We start from the raw sequence: 15,777 nt of genomic DNA on the forward strand, positions 1-15,777 counted from the left end.
GTAAAAAAATATATTTAAAAAATACTGTGACCCCAAGTCTAGATTTGTAAAAAATTGCTTGGTTGTTAACGTTAACTAGTGCTAGTTGGATGTACCTGTGCCAAAACTTGGTTATTTATCATCCTATACCTAGTGAGTATACCAAGGAGTTTTGAGCAGATCTATATTTCTTAAGGATTGACCCTGAATTAGGAACCAAATGCAGGTAATACTTCATCTGGTGCTACCCCAACAATAGTTGTCCCTGACCATCGTTAAGAGTATGCTTCCTGATAACACGTCGGTTGCTTCTTACTACATTAAGTAAGGGAATTTCTGTTACACGGTGGATTTCTGTTAAACGGCCTTCCGGGTGGTGCAGTAGTCTAAGGCACTGCAATGCAGTGCTAGCAGTACCACTAGAGATTCTGGGTTCGAGTCCAGGCTCTGTCGCAGCCAGCCGCGATCGGGAGACCCATGGGGCGGCGCACAATTGGCCCAGGGTCATCCGGGTTAGGGGAAGGTTTGGACGGCAGGGATGTCCTTGTCCCATCGCGCACTAGCGACTCCTGTGGCGGGCTGGGTGCAGTGCACGCTGACACGGTCAACAGGTGTACAATGTTACCTCTGACACATTGGTGCGGCTGGCTTCCGGGTTAAGTGGGCATTTTGTCAAGAAGCAGAGCGGCTTGGTTGGGTTGTGTTTCGGAGGACGCATGGCTCTCGACCTTCGCGTCTCCCGAGACTGTACTGGAGTTGCAGCGATGAGACAAGACTGTAACTACCAATTGGATACCACAAAATTGGGGTGAAATAAAATATAAATAAAGATGGTGAAGCAATGCCAGAGAACGTGTTTCATGAAGTTAAATATATTTTTACAATGTTAAACCATCACTGCAGTATAGAATCAGGAATAGAACCCACTGGAACCCACATTGATCAAACCTATCACCTCCGTCCCCTCCTGTAGTTCGCTGACGACACAACAATAGTAGGCCTGATTAACAATCAGGCAGTACAGGAGCATCATGGCAAAAACTGGAAGACAGGGCAATCATTTCTACCCTCAGACCATCAGGCTGCTGAACAGCCACCACTAGTCAGTTATCTGCTCCAACCTGATACTCCCCTTATGGACATTTTTCCCCCACACCCCCTCAGCTGTCACTTACCATCCCCCCCGAACTTACTTTTACTCTGCCCCCATCCCAACGACATTCATAACTTGCAGTTGTTAATATGTATATTTATAAACTCAGCCAAAAAAGAAATGTCCCTTTTTCAGGACCCTGTCTTTCAAAGATAATTCGTAGAAATCCAAATAACTTCACAGATCTTCATTGTAAAAGGTTTAAACACTGTTTCCCATGCGTAAACAATTAATTAACATGCACCTGTGGAACAGTCACTAAGACACTAACAACTTACAGACAGTAGGCAATTAAGGTCACAGTTATGAAAACGTAGAACACTAAAGAGGCCTTTCTACTGACTCTGAAAAACACCAGAAGAAAGATGCCAAGGGTCCCTGCCCATCTGCGTGAATGTGCCTTAGGCATGCTGCAAGGAGGCATGAGGACTGCAGATGTGGCCAGGACAATAAATTGCAATGTCCGTACTGTGAGACGCCTAAGACAGCGCTACAGGGAAACAGGACGGACAGCTGTTCGTCCTTGCAGTGGCAGACCACGTGTAACACCTGCACAGGATCGGTACATCCGAACATCACACCTGCGGGACAGGTACAGGACAACTGCCCGAGTTACACCAGCAACAACTGCCCGAGTTACACCAGGAACGCACAATCCCTCCATCAGTGCTCAGACTGTCCGCAATAGGCTGAGAGAGGCTGGACTGAGGGCTTGAAGGCCTTTTGTAAGGCAGGTCCTCACCAGACATCACCGGCAACAACGTCGCCTATGGGCACAAACCCACCGTCGCTGGACCAAACAGGACTGGCGAAAAGTGCTCTTCACTGACGAGTCGCGGTTTTGTCTCACCAGGGGTGATGGTCGGATTTGCCTTGATTGTTGAAGGAATGAGCGTTACACTGAGACCTGTTCTCTGGAGCAGGATCGATTTGGAGGTGGAAGGTCCATCATGGTCTGGGGCGGTGTGTCACAGCATCATCGGACTGAGCTTGTTGTCATTGCAGGTAATCTCAACGGTGTGCGTAACAGGGAAGACATCCTCCTCCCTCATGTGGTACCCTTCCTGCAGGCTCATCCTGACATGAACCTCCAGCATGACATGATACTGACTGTTACTTTTGATTTTGACTCCCCCTTTGTTCAGGGACACATTATTCCATTTATGTTAGTCACATGTCTGTGGAACTTGTTCAGTTTATGTCTCAGTTGTTGAATCTTGTTACGTTCATACAAATATTTACACATCTTAAGTTTGCTGAAAATAAACGCAGTTGACAGTGAGAGGACGCTTCTTTTTTTGCTGAGTGTATATATATATATATATATATATATATATATCATTTTATGGTTTTTATTTCACTTGGTCCCCACACAACACCACAATGGTCATGCTGCTCCCCCTATGGTCATTCCCCCTCACCACCTCAACAGTCTTTACTCAGCCTCCACCCCAATGGACGTGTATTTATTCATCACTGCTACAGTTGTTATGATGTATATCGTGCTCTTTCGATTTTTATTGTTTCATCACCATTTTCATTATTTTATTTCACTTTGTCCTGCATGTTAGAGCTCGGAGCCTAAGACTTCAACTGTACTATGCAATCACACCTGCAACCCTGCACACGTGACTGTTAAACCCTCTGAATCTGACTTTGCTGATCGGTGGTTGTCCCACCCAGTTATCTTAAGATGAATGCACTTACTGTAAGTCGCTCTGCTAAATGACTCAAATGAAACAATGACAATCAGGTCACAGTTTGCCGCAGTGTTATTTACCGGGGTGGTGTTATGTAGTGCCTTTTTCAAAGGTTAGCCTATATACTCTAGGTCAATGGAGGTTTGCTGTGCATGTTTCATCATGGGGGTCAAAGGTGAGGGATCAGGCAGCACTCACAACAACACTGTGTTCGTGTTTGAAATATTTAAAATGTACATTAGCCTGCCTGGAGTGCCAGATGGATGGGGTTCGCACTCCTTCTAATTCTTTCTATTCCATGGTGTCAGGCAAGCTCAATCAAGTCCAGATAAAGTATTTGAAATGATCTCAAACAGCATTTGAACCTAGGTCTGGTTGGTGTTGTGTCAAATAACAGTAACTCACTGGGCACTCCTGAGACCAGGCGTAGGGGTCGCAGCACACGGAAGGCTCGGAGGGCTTTGACGTCGAAGCCGCCCGACTTTCCCCCGTGGCCTTGGGCGGAGGGGTGGAGCGCTGCCGCCGCAGCTGCCGCCGCAGCCGCACCCGCCTCCGCTTCCTCCTTCGTCTCAACAGAGTCTTTGGTCAAAAGCTCCAGGACAACACTGAACAGCCTGTGGAGAAAAACCAGGGGAAAAATGCTACAGGAAACACATCAGAAAGAGAATGTTGCAGATCAAACATTCCAGGACGGCACTGAATTACTACAGAAAGAGAGAGAACATGTTGAAAAGACTGGAGCATTGGATTCAGGGCCCATATTCCTCTCCCAGAGTAGGAGTAGGAGTGCTGATCTAGGATCAGGTTCCCCATGTTCATGCAATCTCATTCATTATGAAATAAAAGGCAAAACTCAGTAGATCAGCAGTCCCACTCCGAGACTTTATAAATACGGGCTCAGACCAATGCAATAGACTCTAAAGAAACTGGGCTGGTTAAAATGTTTCCCTGCACTAATTATCATTTTTTACCCGTGCTACAGATGGCAATATCGATCCTCTAATAATTGGTTTGCAAATGATTTTTCAGGGGGTGCTGCAGAACCCTCAGCACCCCTTCTTCCCGCGGCTATGGCGCTGAGAGAACATTTAGCTGTTTTGAAGCAAATTTCCTGCAATTCTATGCATTTTAACAAAATCAATATTGCTAAATTCATTGTTTTGGAATGTTCAATTCTCCCTGACTGTCTTGCTTTTGCTTCGGTGATTGTTAGTTCTCAAAGATTATATAAATATATATTTAGGTCCAGTATCTTTTCTTTTCACACTCACACACACAAACACACGCACACTCACATGCACGCACTCACACACAATTGCGCGCACGTGCACACACACACACGCACGCACACGCACACACACACACACACACACACACACACACACACACACACACACACACACACACACACACACACACACACACACACACACACACACACACACACACACTAAATGGGCTGAATGGAGTTGCCAGGCCTCTCACTGAGGTGTTTGATGGCTCACTCATCAGTTCATATGACAATAATACCATCAGAATAGAATACCATCAGAATAGAATACCAAATGTATATGCTGAGCCCCTTTCTTGTACTTAAAAAGAACATCTGATAATGATGATAATGATGACAGATCCCAATGAAGCCATCATTTGATCTGACATCACATATACAATATATACAAAGGTATGTGTACTCCCCTTCAAAAATAAGTGGCTATTTCAGCCACACCTGTTGCTGACAGGTGTATAAAATTGAGTACACCGCCATGCTAGGACCCTTACTTCAAGTGAAGAGAAATCTTAACACTACAGCATACAACTTCCAACTTTGTGGCAACAGTTTGGGGAAGGCCCTTTCCTGTTTCATCATGACAATTCCCCCATGCACAAAAAAAAGAGAGGTCCATACAGAAATGGTTTGTCGAGACCGGTGTGGAAGAACTTGACTGGCATGCACAGAGCTCTGACTTCAACCCCATCGAAAACCTTTGGGATGAATTCGAATGCCGACTGCAAGCCAGGCCTAATCGCCCAACATCAGTGCCCGAAGCTCTTGTAGCTAACTGGAAGCATGTCCCGGCAGCAATGTTCCAACCCCTAGTGGAAAGCCTTCCCAGAAGAGTGGAGGCTGTTATAGCAGCAAAGAGGGGGACCAACTCCATATTAATGCTCATGATTTTGGAAAGAGATGTTTGTCGAGTAGATGACCACATACTTTTGGTCATGTAGTGTACTTTGTGCGGTCATTTGGCCTGCGTGCAGTATTTTAGTGTGTCCATTTCAGTTGTGAGGATATTGACACGTCTATATTTGGATATCGACAGGGCTTATCTTAGTGTTCCGTTTCTATGATCATTTCAATGCGTGTGCTGTAGTCAGTCAGTCAGTCAGTCATCCTAGCAGGATGCATCTCTCTGCATCTGACTGCATGACATATCAACCCACATGCCGCATACAGGCACAGATCTGACCTAGCTACCCACTGGACTGTGTGTGTATTAGAGGAGATAGGGAGGGAGATGGGGAGGGGGCAGGGAAATAGGGTGGGAGGGAGAGAAAGGGAGATAGGGAGGGATAGAGATAGGGAGATAGGGAGGGATAGAGGAAGAGAGATGGGGAGATATGGAGGGGGCAGGGAAAGAGGGTGTGAGGGAGAGATAGGGAGATAGGGAGGGAGGGAGGGAGTGGGGGACAGAGGGAGGGAGATAGAGAGGAAGAGAAAGCTAGAGAGGAGGAAAGGAGAAAGAGAGAGAGAGAGAGAGAGAGAGGAGAAAGAAAGGGAGAATATGGAATGAGAGAGAAAAGGAAGCGAGGGTAGGAGAGGAGCGATGGAACATGGCGTGATGGTGAGTCACTCCAGTGGTGGTAAAGTTGTGATTTATCCTCCATGTCTTTTCTGGGTCATATACTGTAAGTGGATGAGGGTCCGTCCATATTAGTACACCGACAGTGAACACGTCCGGAATGGCACCCCATTTCCTATATAAGAGTGTACTATTTTGACCAGGGCCCGGGAATGAACCAACTCAACCACTGTCACAAACAAGTACAGTCAGGCTCAAATGAGGAGCTGCAGTTCAAATTCAAATCCTAAACTGAAACATAAAAAATGCCCTGGGCCTGTATTCATCAAGCTTCTCAGGGTCTGAGCATAAGTACTGTTCTGGAATCAGATTTGCCTTGCAAATTATCATGAATGGACAGGCGGGACCTGATTCTAGATCAGCACTCCTACGCTGAGACTATTTAATGAAGTACTTCACAACACAATCAGAACTGAGGAAGTCCATACTATCGAAAATCCCTGTAGCCCTTCAGATGAATTCCAGTTGAATGAGCGGCTGGAGAGTAAGGAAGAGTGGAGATACCCACCCGACAACGACGATGACAAAATCCAGCATGTTCCATCCGTTTCTCACATACGCGTTCTGGTGCGCCACTAAACCGTAGGCGATAATCTTCAGAAAGGTTTCGATAGTGAAAATGACGAGGAAGACATGTTCTACCGTTTCCTGCAGAGAGAGAGAGAGAGAGAGAGAGAGAGAGAGAGAGAGAGAGAGAGAGAGAGAGAGGAAAAGAAACAAATGTCGCTATGGGCGTTGGGCCATACTAATGATTTATTATACAGTAGTGACCATTCATATTAGAATATTAGAATATTAACACACACACACACACTCACACTCACACTCACACACACACACACACACAGTATACACTAGGGTTGGGCGGTATACCAATTTTCCTACCGTAATACAGTTTCTGTGCCATACCGGAGTACACGGTATTCCCGTAAATACACACAAGGTGCTCTATACATTTTTTGTATTCTACAATAATAATTTCAAAAACTACGCACAAAACAAATTAGGCAACAGGGATCTTGATCCGGGAGGGGATTTGAATGTCTCTGCTGTAACCAAGAAGCTTGAGGTTGACATTTAGCCACTTACAGTAGCTAGCCAGTTAGCAAACTAAATGCATTGCTGGAGCCCTGAGATGGATGTCATTTATTTGACACGTCTTAGATTTCTTATAGTTATATACTTATTGTTCTAAGCGGTGGCGTAGCACAAACCCCCGCAGCCGTTGGTATTTCAAAATACCACGGGAATACGGTATTAACGGTATATCGCCCAAGCCTAATACCCACACAGTACACACAAGCTAAACACACACAATCCGTTTAGGTCATTTCTCTGTTTCTGGAATGCATTCACTGGAGAGAGGCAAAAGGGATAGAAAACTGTAAATTCTCTCACTGTTACGTAAACGCCAATAACCGTGATGGCTGCAATGAAGGGAACACCTGGACACGCACGCACACACACACACACACACACACACACACACACACACACACACACACACACACACACACACACACACACACACACACACACACACACACACACACACACACACACACACACACAACACACACACACACAGGTACACAAACACACACACACGCAGGTAGACAAACACACAAACGCACGCACGCACGCACGCACGCACGCAAACGGACACACACACACACATACCAACACACACACACGCAGGCAGGCGCACACACACACACACACACACACACACACACACACACACACACACACACACACACACACACACACACACACACACAGAGGGATACAGTTCATCCAGTTGATCAACGTCGTACAAAGTGTTTCCCTCGGCCCGCTGCAGCACTGTCCAGACAGCTGACCACCACAACCCCACCATCAGGCCTGGCTGCTACCTGGCGGAATGAAGCAACTCAAATCTTCCAACCCGGAGCATGGTTTCATTCTAGAATCCCCCTGGGCCTGCGTCCCAAATGGCATCCCGTCCTAACTTTTGACCCGGGGCCCACAGGGGCACGTTTGAGGTACGTTTTGGGACAAAGCCCTGGCCACCACCTCAAAGCGGCTGTATTCAGTCGGGAACAACAGACAGAGCTCTGACTTCATCAGATTCGAACCAATCAACTCATCCCATCTCAACAATGACCCGACATGACACAGGTCGAAAACAGACACTCAGGCGCGGGCCCATCCAATGTGACCCAGGAAGTACAAAACACAGTTTACGAGGTCCGCATAGACGGGATAACTTGGAGGCACCATGGTGAGTGTCTTGCTGTGGTAGGTACTGTAGACAGGAAGGACAGGATAGGGAGCGACAGATGCTGGCTGAGACAGGTATGTCAGCATCAGAGTAGTGACTGAGTGAGTGTGTTTGTATACAGCCCAGGAGGTTGGTGGCACCTTAATTGGGGAGAACGGGCTCATGGTAATGTCTGGAACGGAATCAGTGGAATGGTGTCACGGTTTCCAGGTGTTTGACGCCACTCCATTTGCTCCGTTCCGGCCACACCGGCAGCACGCAGGCACACACACACAAACACGTTCCTCACGCAGCCGGTGTTGCCCTGTCTCAAGCCTGCCACAGGGGAATGCTCAGAGAGGTAGGGTTAAATGCGGAAGACACATTTCAGTTGAATGCATCCAGTTTCTCCACTCAGCAGCCATGAGTGGGGCCAAAGTGTGACTCAGCTGTTCAGGACACTCCCAGGTCGGCCCCAGAGACATGTTTTATTTTATTTATTTTATTTCACCTTTATTTAACCAGGTACGGTAGTTGAGAACAAGTTCCCATTTGCAACTGCGACCTGGCCAAGATAAAGCGGAGCAATTCGACACATACAACAACAGTTACACATGGAATAAACAAAACATACAGTCAATAATACAGAAAGTCTATATACAGTGTGTGCAAATGAGGTAAGTTAAGGAAATAAATAGGCCATGGTGGCGAAGTAATTACAATATAGCATTTAAACAATGGAATGGTAGATCGGCAGAAGATGAATGTGCAGGTAGAGATACTGGGGTGCAAATGAGCAAAATAATAAATAAATAAATACCAGTATGGGGATGAGGTAGGTAGATAGATGGGCTGTTTACAGATGGGCTATGTACAGGTGCAGTGATCTGTAAGCTGCTCTGACAGCTGGCGCTTAAAGCTAGTGAGGGAGATGTGAGTCTCCAGCGTGTGACAGGTGAGAGGGCTGGGCTGGGACTCCCTCCCTCCCTCCCTCCCTCCCTCCCTCCCTCCCTCCCTCCCTCCCTCCCTCCCTCCCTCCCTCCCTCCCTCCCTCCCTCCCTCCCTCCCTCCATTATAGACGAGGCACAGCAGCCACCTTAACACCCAGCATGCAGTTTATACAGTGTGGACACAGCATAGAGTCTGTCTGTCTGCCTGCCTGTCTGTCTGTCTTTCGCTGTTTTCAAAGCCATAACCAAATCGTGTGCTAGCTAGCTTGGTTCCATCCGCTGCTTTCTACCGACCCATATCATATCTATTGTTACCTATTCTAAAATCAGGGGTCCTGCTGGCCAGAGGCAGTGTTCAGAGAGGGAACGTTAAACAAAGCCATTTAACTCTTCACATGCTGGACCTCTGACTCCATTCTCTCTCTCTCTCTCTCTCTCTCTCTCTCTCTCTCTCTCTCTCACTCTCTCTCTCTCTCTCTCTCTCTCTCTCACTCCCGACTCCCGAGTCCTTAATCCCAGTGCTCTGTAGACACCATACAGAGCATTCTAGGCTGCAGGGCTCGTTTTACCAACAGTTTACTGCCGATTGAGTGAAGCACTTAGCCCAGTGAAAGAGACATGGGCCCCTTTGTTACCACTGTAAAAGGTTGAGCGGGGCTTTCGGCCTACCACTGCCATTCTATTGAGAGTGGCAGAGCGGGACAGAGAGAGAGAGGCAGAGATAGAGAGATAGGGGCAGAGCGGGACAGAGAGAGAGAGGCAGAGATAGAGAGATAGAGGCAGAGCGGGACAGAGAGAGAGAGGCAGAGATAGAGAAATAGGGGCAGAGTGGGATAGTGAGAGAGAGGCAGAGATAGAGAGATAGGTGCAGAGCAAGAGAGAGAGAGAGAGAGACAGAGAGACAGAGAGAGAGAGAGAGGGGATAGTGAGGCCTGTGGGGTAGGCCATAAATATCTCTGACTAATGGCAGTGCTTATTTGTGCTGTAAAGAGCTGTACAGTATGCACTCCTCTCATACATACAAAACACAGATACTAACAGAACATTCTTATAAGTTACCGCAGCCACCCCCCCATGCACACACGCACGCACGCACAGCAAGCATGCACAGCAAGCATACACACACACACACACACACACACACACGCACAGATGGACACACGGTCCTGTCAAAACAGTTAAACACTTCCACACACGTGCACACCGACAACACGCAGGCACACTCACACACACATACACACACACTCACACACACATACACACGTTCCTCATGTAACCTGTGCTGCCCTGTCTCAAGCCTGCCACAGGGGGAATGCTCAGAAGGGTAGGGTTAAATGCGGAAGACACATTTCAGTTGAATGCATCCAGTTGTGCAGCTGACTAGGTATCCCCCCTTTCCTCTCTCTCGTGTCTGAAGGCAATAACACAGTCCATGAGACTCAGAGAGAAAGAGCTCTCCTCATATAATGAAGGGGGATGCTAAACCCAACCCACTGAACCATGTACAGAGAGTTTTACATAGCATCACAGGCCATAGCATCACTGGCCATGTCAAATCAAATCAAATTGTATTTGTCGCATGCGCCGAATAGACCTCACAGTGAAATGCTTACTTACAAACCCTTAACCAATAATGCAGTTTTAAGAAAATACATTAAAAAAAAATATTGAATAATAATTCAAGAGCAGCAGTAAAATAACAATAGCGAGGCTATATACAGGGGTTACCAGTACAGAGTCAATGTGCTAACCGGGGGCACCGGTTAGTCGAGGTGATTGCGGTAACTATGAACTATAGAGAAGATACAAAATTATTGAAGTAACCAGTCTATGAACACCGCAGACACAGCTCGCAGAACGACACACGTGGCGGCTAAATCTCATCGTGAAGAAGTCATGGGTCCTATTCATCAGGGCAAATCGTAGCGTAACGTTTGGCAACGGAAAATGAAAATTAGCATTTCTTATTGGACAAGTTCACATAGGTCTCTCCCCGGTTATGGCCTGTTTGCTTAGGTTTGGTTCTCAGTGAAAGTGTCCATGAACTAAACGAAGCAGTGTTTTGTTTGATTGGAGTGCGCTGATATGGGATTGACGGAGGGATGTAGCCAATACAGTGTGACATTGCAATGTTGAGAAAGAATTAGGTTCCAGTCGATCGATCGGCATGTTAAGCCTTTATTACATTTCAAACTCATTGTATTGGTCATTTCTTTAACACAGGTGATTTCATGGCGAGTGTAGAGAGTATAGGGATATTGTTATCCACGTCGGTGCCAACGATGCTAAGATGAAACAATGAGAGGTCACCAAGCACAACATAGCTTGAGTGTGTAAAAATCAGCTAGAAAGATGTGTCGGCATCGAGTAATTGTCTCTGGCCCCCTCCCAGTTAAGGGGAGTGATGAGCTCGACAGCAGTCTCACAACTCAATCGCTGGTTGAAAACTATTTTCTGCCCCTCCCAAAAGATAGAATTTGTAGATAATTGGCCCTCTTTTAAGACCAAGCCTGGCCTGTTGAGGAGTGACGGACTCCATCCTAGCTGGAAGGGTGCTCTCATCTTATCTACGAACATAGACAGGGCTCTAACTCCCCTAGCTCCACAATGAGATAGGGTGCAGGCCAGGCAGCAGGCTATTTGCCAGCCTGCTAGCTGATTGGAGTCTGCCACTAGCACAGTCAGTGTAGTCAGCTCAGCTATCCCCATTGAGACCGTGTCTGTGCCTCGACCTGGGTTGGGCAAAACTAAACATGGCGGTGTTCGATTTAGCAATCTCACTGGAATTAAGACCTCCTCCATTCCTGCCATTACTGAAAGAGATCATGATACCTCACATCTCAAAATAGGGCTACTTAATGTTAGATCCCTCACTTCCAAGGCAGTTACAGTCAATGAACTAATCACTGATCATAATCTTGATGTGATTGGCCTGACTGAAACATGGCTTAAGCCTGATGAAATTACAGTGTTTAATGAGGCCTCTCCTCCTGGTTACACTAGTGACCATATCCCCCGCGCATCCCTCAAAGGCGGAGGTGTTGCTAACATTTATGATAGCAAATGTCAATTTACAAAAAAAACTGTCTTTTGAGCTTCTGGTCATGAAATCTATGCAGCCTACTCAATCACTTTTTATAGCTACTGTTTACAGGCCTCCTGGGCCATATACAGCGTTCCTCACTGAGTTCCCATCGGACCTTGTAGTTATGGCAGATAATATTGTAATTTTTGGTGACTTTAATATTCACATGGAAAAGTCCACAGACCCACTCCAAAAGGCTTTCGGAGCCATCATCGGCTCAGTGGGTTTTGTCCAACATGTCTCTGGACCTACTCACTGTCACAGTCATACTCTGGACCTCGTTTTGTCTCGTGGAATAAATGTTGTGAATCTTAATGTTTTTCCTCATAATCCTGGACTATCGGACCACCATTTTATTACGTTTGCAATCACAACAACTAATCTGCTCAGACCCCAACCAAGGATCATCAAAAGCCGTGCTATAAATTCTCTGACAACCCAAAGATTCCTCGACGCCCTTCCAGACTCCCTGCGCCTACCCAAGGACGTCAGAGTACAAAAATCAGTTAACCACCTAACTGAGGAACTCAATTTAACCTTGCGTAATACCCTAGATGCCGTCGCACCCCTAAAAACCAAAAAAAAACTGTTTCATAAGAAGCTAGCTCCATGGTGTACAGAAAATACCAGAGCTCTGAAGCAAGCTTCCAGAAAAATTGGAACGAATATGGAGCTACACCAAACTGGAAGTCTTCCGACTAGCTTGGAAAGACAGTACCGTGCAGTATCGAAGAGCCCTCACTGCTGCTCCATCATCCTATTTTTCCAACATAATTGTGGAAAATAAGAACAATCCCAAATGTATTTTTGATACTGTCACAAAGCTAACTAAAAAGCAGCATTCCCCATGAGAGGATGGCTTACACTTCAGCAGTGATAAATTCATGAACGTCTTTGAGGAAAAGATCATGCTCATTAGAAAGCAAATTACAGACTCCTCTTTAAATCTGCGTATTCCTCCAAAGCTCAGTTGTCCCGAGTCTGCACAACTCTGCCAGGACCTAGGATCAATGGAGACACTCAAGTTTTTTAGTACTATATCTCTTGACAAATTGATGAAAAAAATCATGGTCTCTAAACCTTCAAGCTGCATACTGGACCCTATTCCAACTAAACATCTGAAAGAGCTACTTCCTGTGCTTGGCCCTCCTATGTTGAACATAATAAACGGCTCTCTATCCACCGGATGTGTACCAAACTCACTAAAAGTGTCAGTAATAAAGCCTCTCTTGAAAAAGCCCAAACCTGCCCCAGAAAATGTAAAGAAATATTGGCCTATATTGAATCTTATAGGCCACTTGTGAAGGTGGTAAATTACCTTTTAATGGCGTCAGACCAATGCTCTGCATCTGTCCTCGTGCTCCTAGACCTTAGTGCTGCTTTTGATACCATCGATCACCACATTCTTTTGGAGAGATTGAAAACCCAAATTGGTCTACACGGACAAGTTCCGGCATGGTTTAGATCTTATTTGTCGGAAAGATATCAGTTTGTCTCTGTGGATGGTTTGTCCTCTGACAAATCAACTGTAAAATTTGGTGTTCCTCAAAGCTCCGTTTTAGGACGACTATTGTTTTCACTATATATTTTACCTCTTGGTGATGTCATTCGGAAACACAATGCTAACTTTCACTGCTATGCGGATGACTCACAGCTGTACATTTCAATGGAACATGGTGAAGCCCCATAATTGCCCTCCCTGGAAGCCTGTGTTTCAGACATGAGGAACTGGATGGCTGCAAATGTTCTACTTTTAAACTCAGACAAAACAGAGATGCTTGTTCTAGGTCCCAAGAAATAAAGAGATCTTCTGTTGAATCTGACAATTAATCTTGATAGTGGTACAGTCGTCTCAAATAAAACTGTGAAGGACCTCAGCATTACTCTGGACCCTGATCTCTATTTTGACGAACAGCCCCCGGAGTGTGGTGTCAGGAAAATAACCTCACACTCAACGTCAACAAAACTAAGGAGATGATTGTGGACTTCAGGAAACAGCAGAGGGAACACCCCCCTATCCACATCGATGGAACAGTAGTGGAGAGGGTAGCAAGTTTTAAATTCCTCGGCATACACATCACAGACAAACTGAATTGGTCCACTCACACAGACAGCATCGTGAAGAAGGTGCAGCAGCGCCTCTTCAACCTCAGGAGGCTGAAGAAATTCGGCTTGTCACCAAAAGCACTCACAAACTTCTACAGATGCACAATCGAGAGCATCCTGGCGGGCTGTATCACCGCCTGGTACGGCAACTGCTCCGCCCACAACCGTAAGGCTCTCCAGAGGGTAGTGAGGTCTGCACAACGCATCACCGGGGGCAAACTACCTGCCCTCCAGGACACCTACACCACCCGATGTTACAGGAAGGCCATAAAGATCATCAAGGACATCAACCACCCGAGCCACTGCCTGTTCACCCCGCTATCATCCAGAAGGCGAGGTCAGTACAGGTGCATCAAAGCTGGGACCGAGAGACTGAAAAACAGCTTCTATCTCAAGGCCATCAGACTGTTAAACAGCCACCACTAACATTGAGTGGCTGCTGCCACACTGACACTGACACTGACTCAACTCCAGCCACTTTAATAATGGGAATTGATGGGAAATGTAAATATATCACTAGCCACTTTAAACAATGCTACCTTATATAATGTTACTTACCCTACATTATTCATCTCATATGCATACGTATATACTGTACTCTATATCATCGACTGCATCCTTATGTAATACATGTATCACTAGCCACTTTAACTATGCCACTTGTTTACATACTCATCTCATATGTATATACTGTACTCGATACCATCTACTGTATCTTGCCTATGCTCCTCTGTACCATCACTCATTCATATATCCTTATGTACATATTCTTTATCCCCTTACACTGTGTATAAGACAGTAGTTTTGGAATTGTTAGTTAGATTACTTGTTGGTTATTACTGCATTGTCGGAACTAGAAGCACAAGCATTTCGCTACACTCGCATTAACATCTGCTAACCATGTGTATGTGACAAATAAAATTTGATTTGATTTTGATTTGATTTTGATTTGAGATCAAGACTGTTTCACAGACAGCTTTTTTCCATCTACGTAACATTGCAAAAATCTAAAACTTTCTGTCCAAAAATTATGCATAAAAATGTATCCATGCTTTTGTCACTTCTAGGTTAGACTACTGCAATGCTCTACTTTATGGCTACCCGGATTAAGCACTAAATTAACTTTAGTTAGTGCTAAACACGGCTGCTAGAATCTTGACTAGAACCAAAAAATGTGATCATATTATTCCAATGCTAGCCTCTCTACACTGGCTTCCTGTTAAGGCAAGGGCTGATTTCAAGGTTTTACTGCTAATCTACAAAGCATTACATGGACTTGCTCCTACCTATCTTTCCAATTTGGTCCTGCAGTACATACCTACATGTATGCTATGGTCACAAGACGCAGGCCTAGCCTAGTGGTTAGAGCGTTGGACTAGTAACCGGAAGGTTGCAAGTTCAAATCCCCGAGCTGACAAGGTACAAATCTGTCGTTATACCCCTGAACTGGCAGTTAACCCACTGTTCCTAGGCCGTCATTGAAAATAAGAATTTGTTCTTAACTGACTTGCCTTGTTAAATAAAGGTAAAATAAAACATGACTGTCAGTATAATTTTTAAGCAAACAGCTGGAGGCAGGGCTTTCTCCTATAGAACTCCATTTTTATGGAATGGTCTGCCTACCCATGTGAGAAACGCAGACTCAGTATCAACCTTTAAGTCTTTATTGAAGACTCATCTCTTCAGTAGGTCCTATGA

The 15,777-nt window shown here is 45.6% G+C and overlaps 2 protein-coding genes across 17 annotated transcripts in view; both read right to left on the minus strand.

Annotated features, from left to right (window-relative positions):
- LOC112244872 (nuclear pore complex protein DDB_G0274915) overlaps positions 1 to 15,777 on the minus strand; it is a 710,200-nt gene that overhangs the window by 222,430 nt on the left and 471,993 nt on the right. The gene's annotated exons all lie outside the window — the stretch shown is intronic.
- Positions 1 to 15,777, minus strand: part of LOC112244799 (voltage-dependent L-type calcium channel subunit alpha-1D-like) — a 118,593-nt gene that overhangs the window by 64,005 nt on the left and 38,811 nt on the right. For all 6 annotated transcript variants that reach the window (XM_042299470.1, XM_042299466.1, XM_042299467.1 and 3 more), the window contains exons 4-5: positions 6,205 to 6,344; positions 3,238 to 3,446 (exon numbers count right to left, since the gene is read on the minus strand). In XM_042299470.1, coding sequence (XP_042155404.1) covers positions 3,238 to 3,446; positions 6,205 to 6,344 — 349 coding nt within the window. The remainder of the gene's footprint in view (positions 1 to 3,237; positions 3,447 to 6,204; positions 6,345 to 15,777) is intronic.

This window comes from Oncorhynchus tshawytscha, linkage group LG02, assembly GCF_018296145.1.
Source record: "Oncorhynchus tshawytscha isolate Ot180627B linkage group LG02, Otsh_v2.0, whole genome shotgun sequence".
Lineage (NCBI taxonomy): Eukaryota > Metazoa > Chordata > Actinopteri > Salmoniformes > Salmonidae > Oncorhynchus > Oncorhynchus tshawytscha.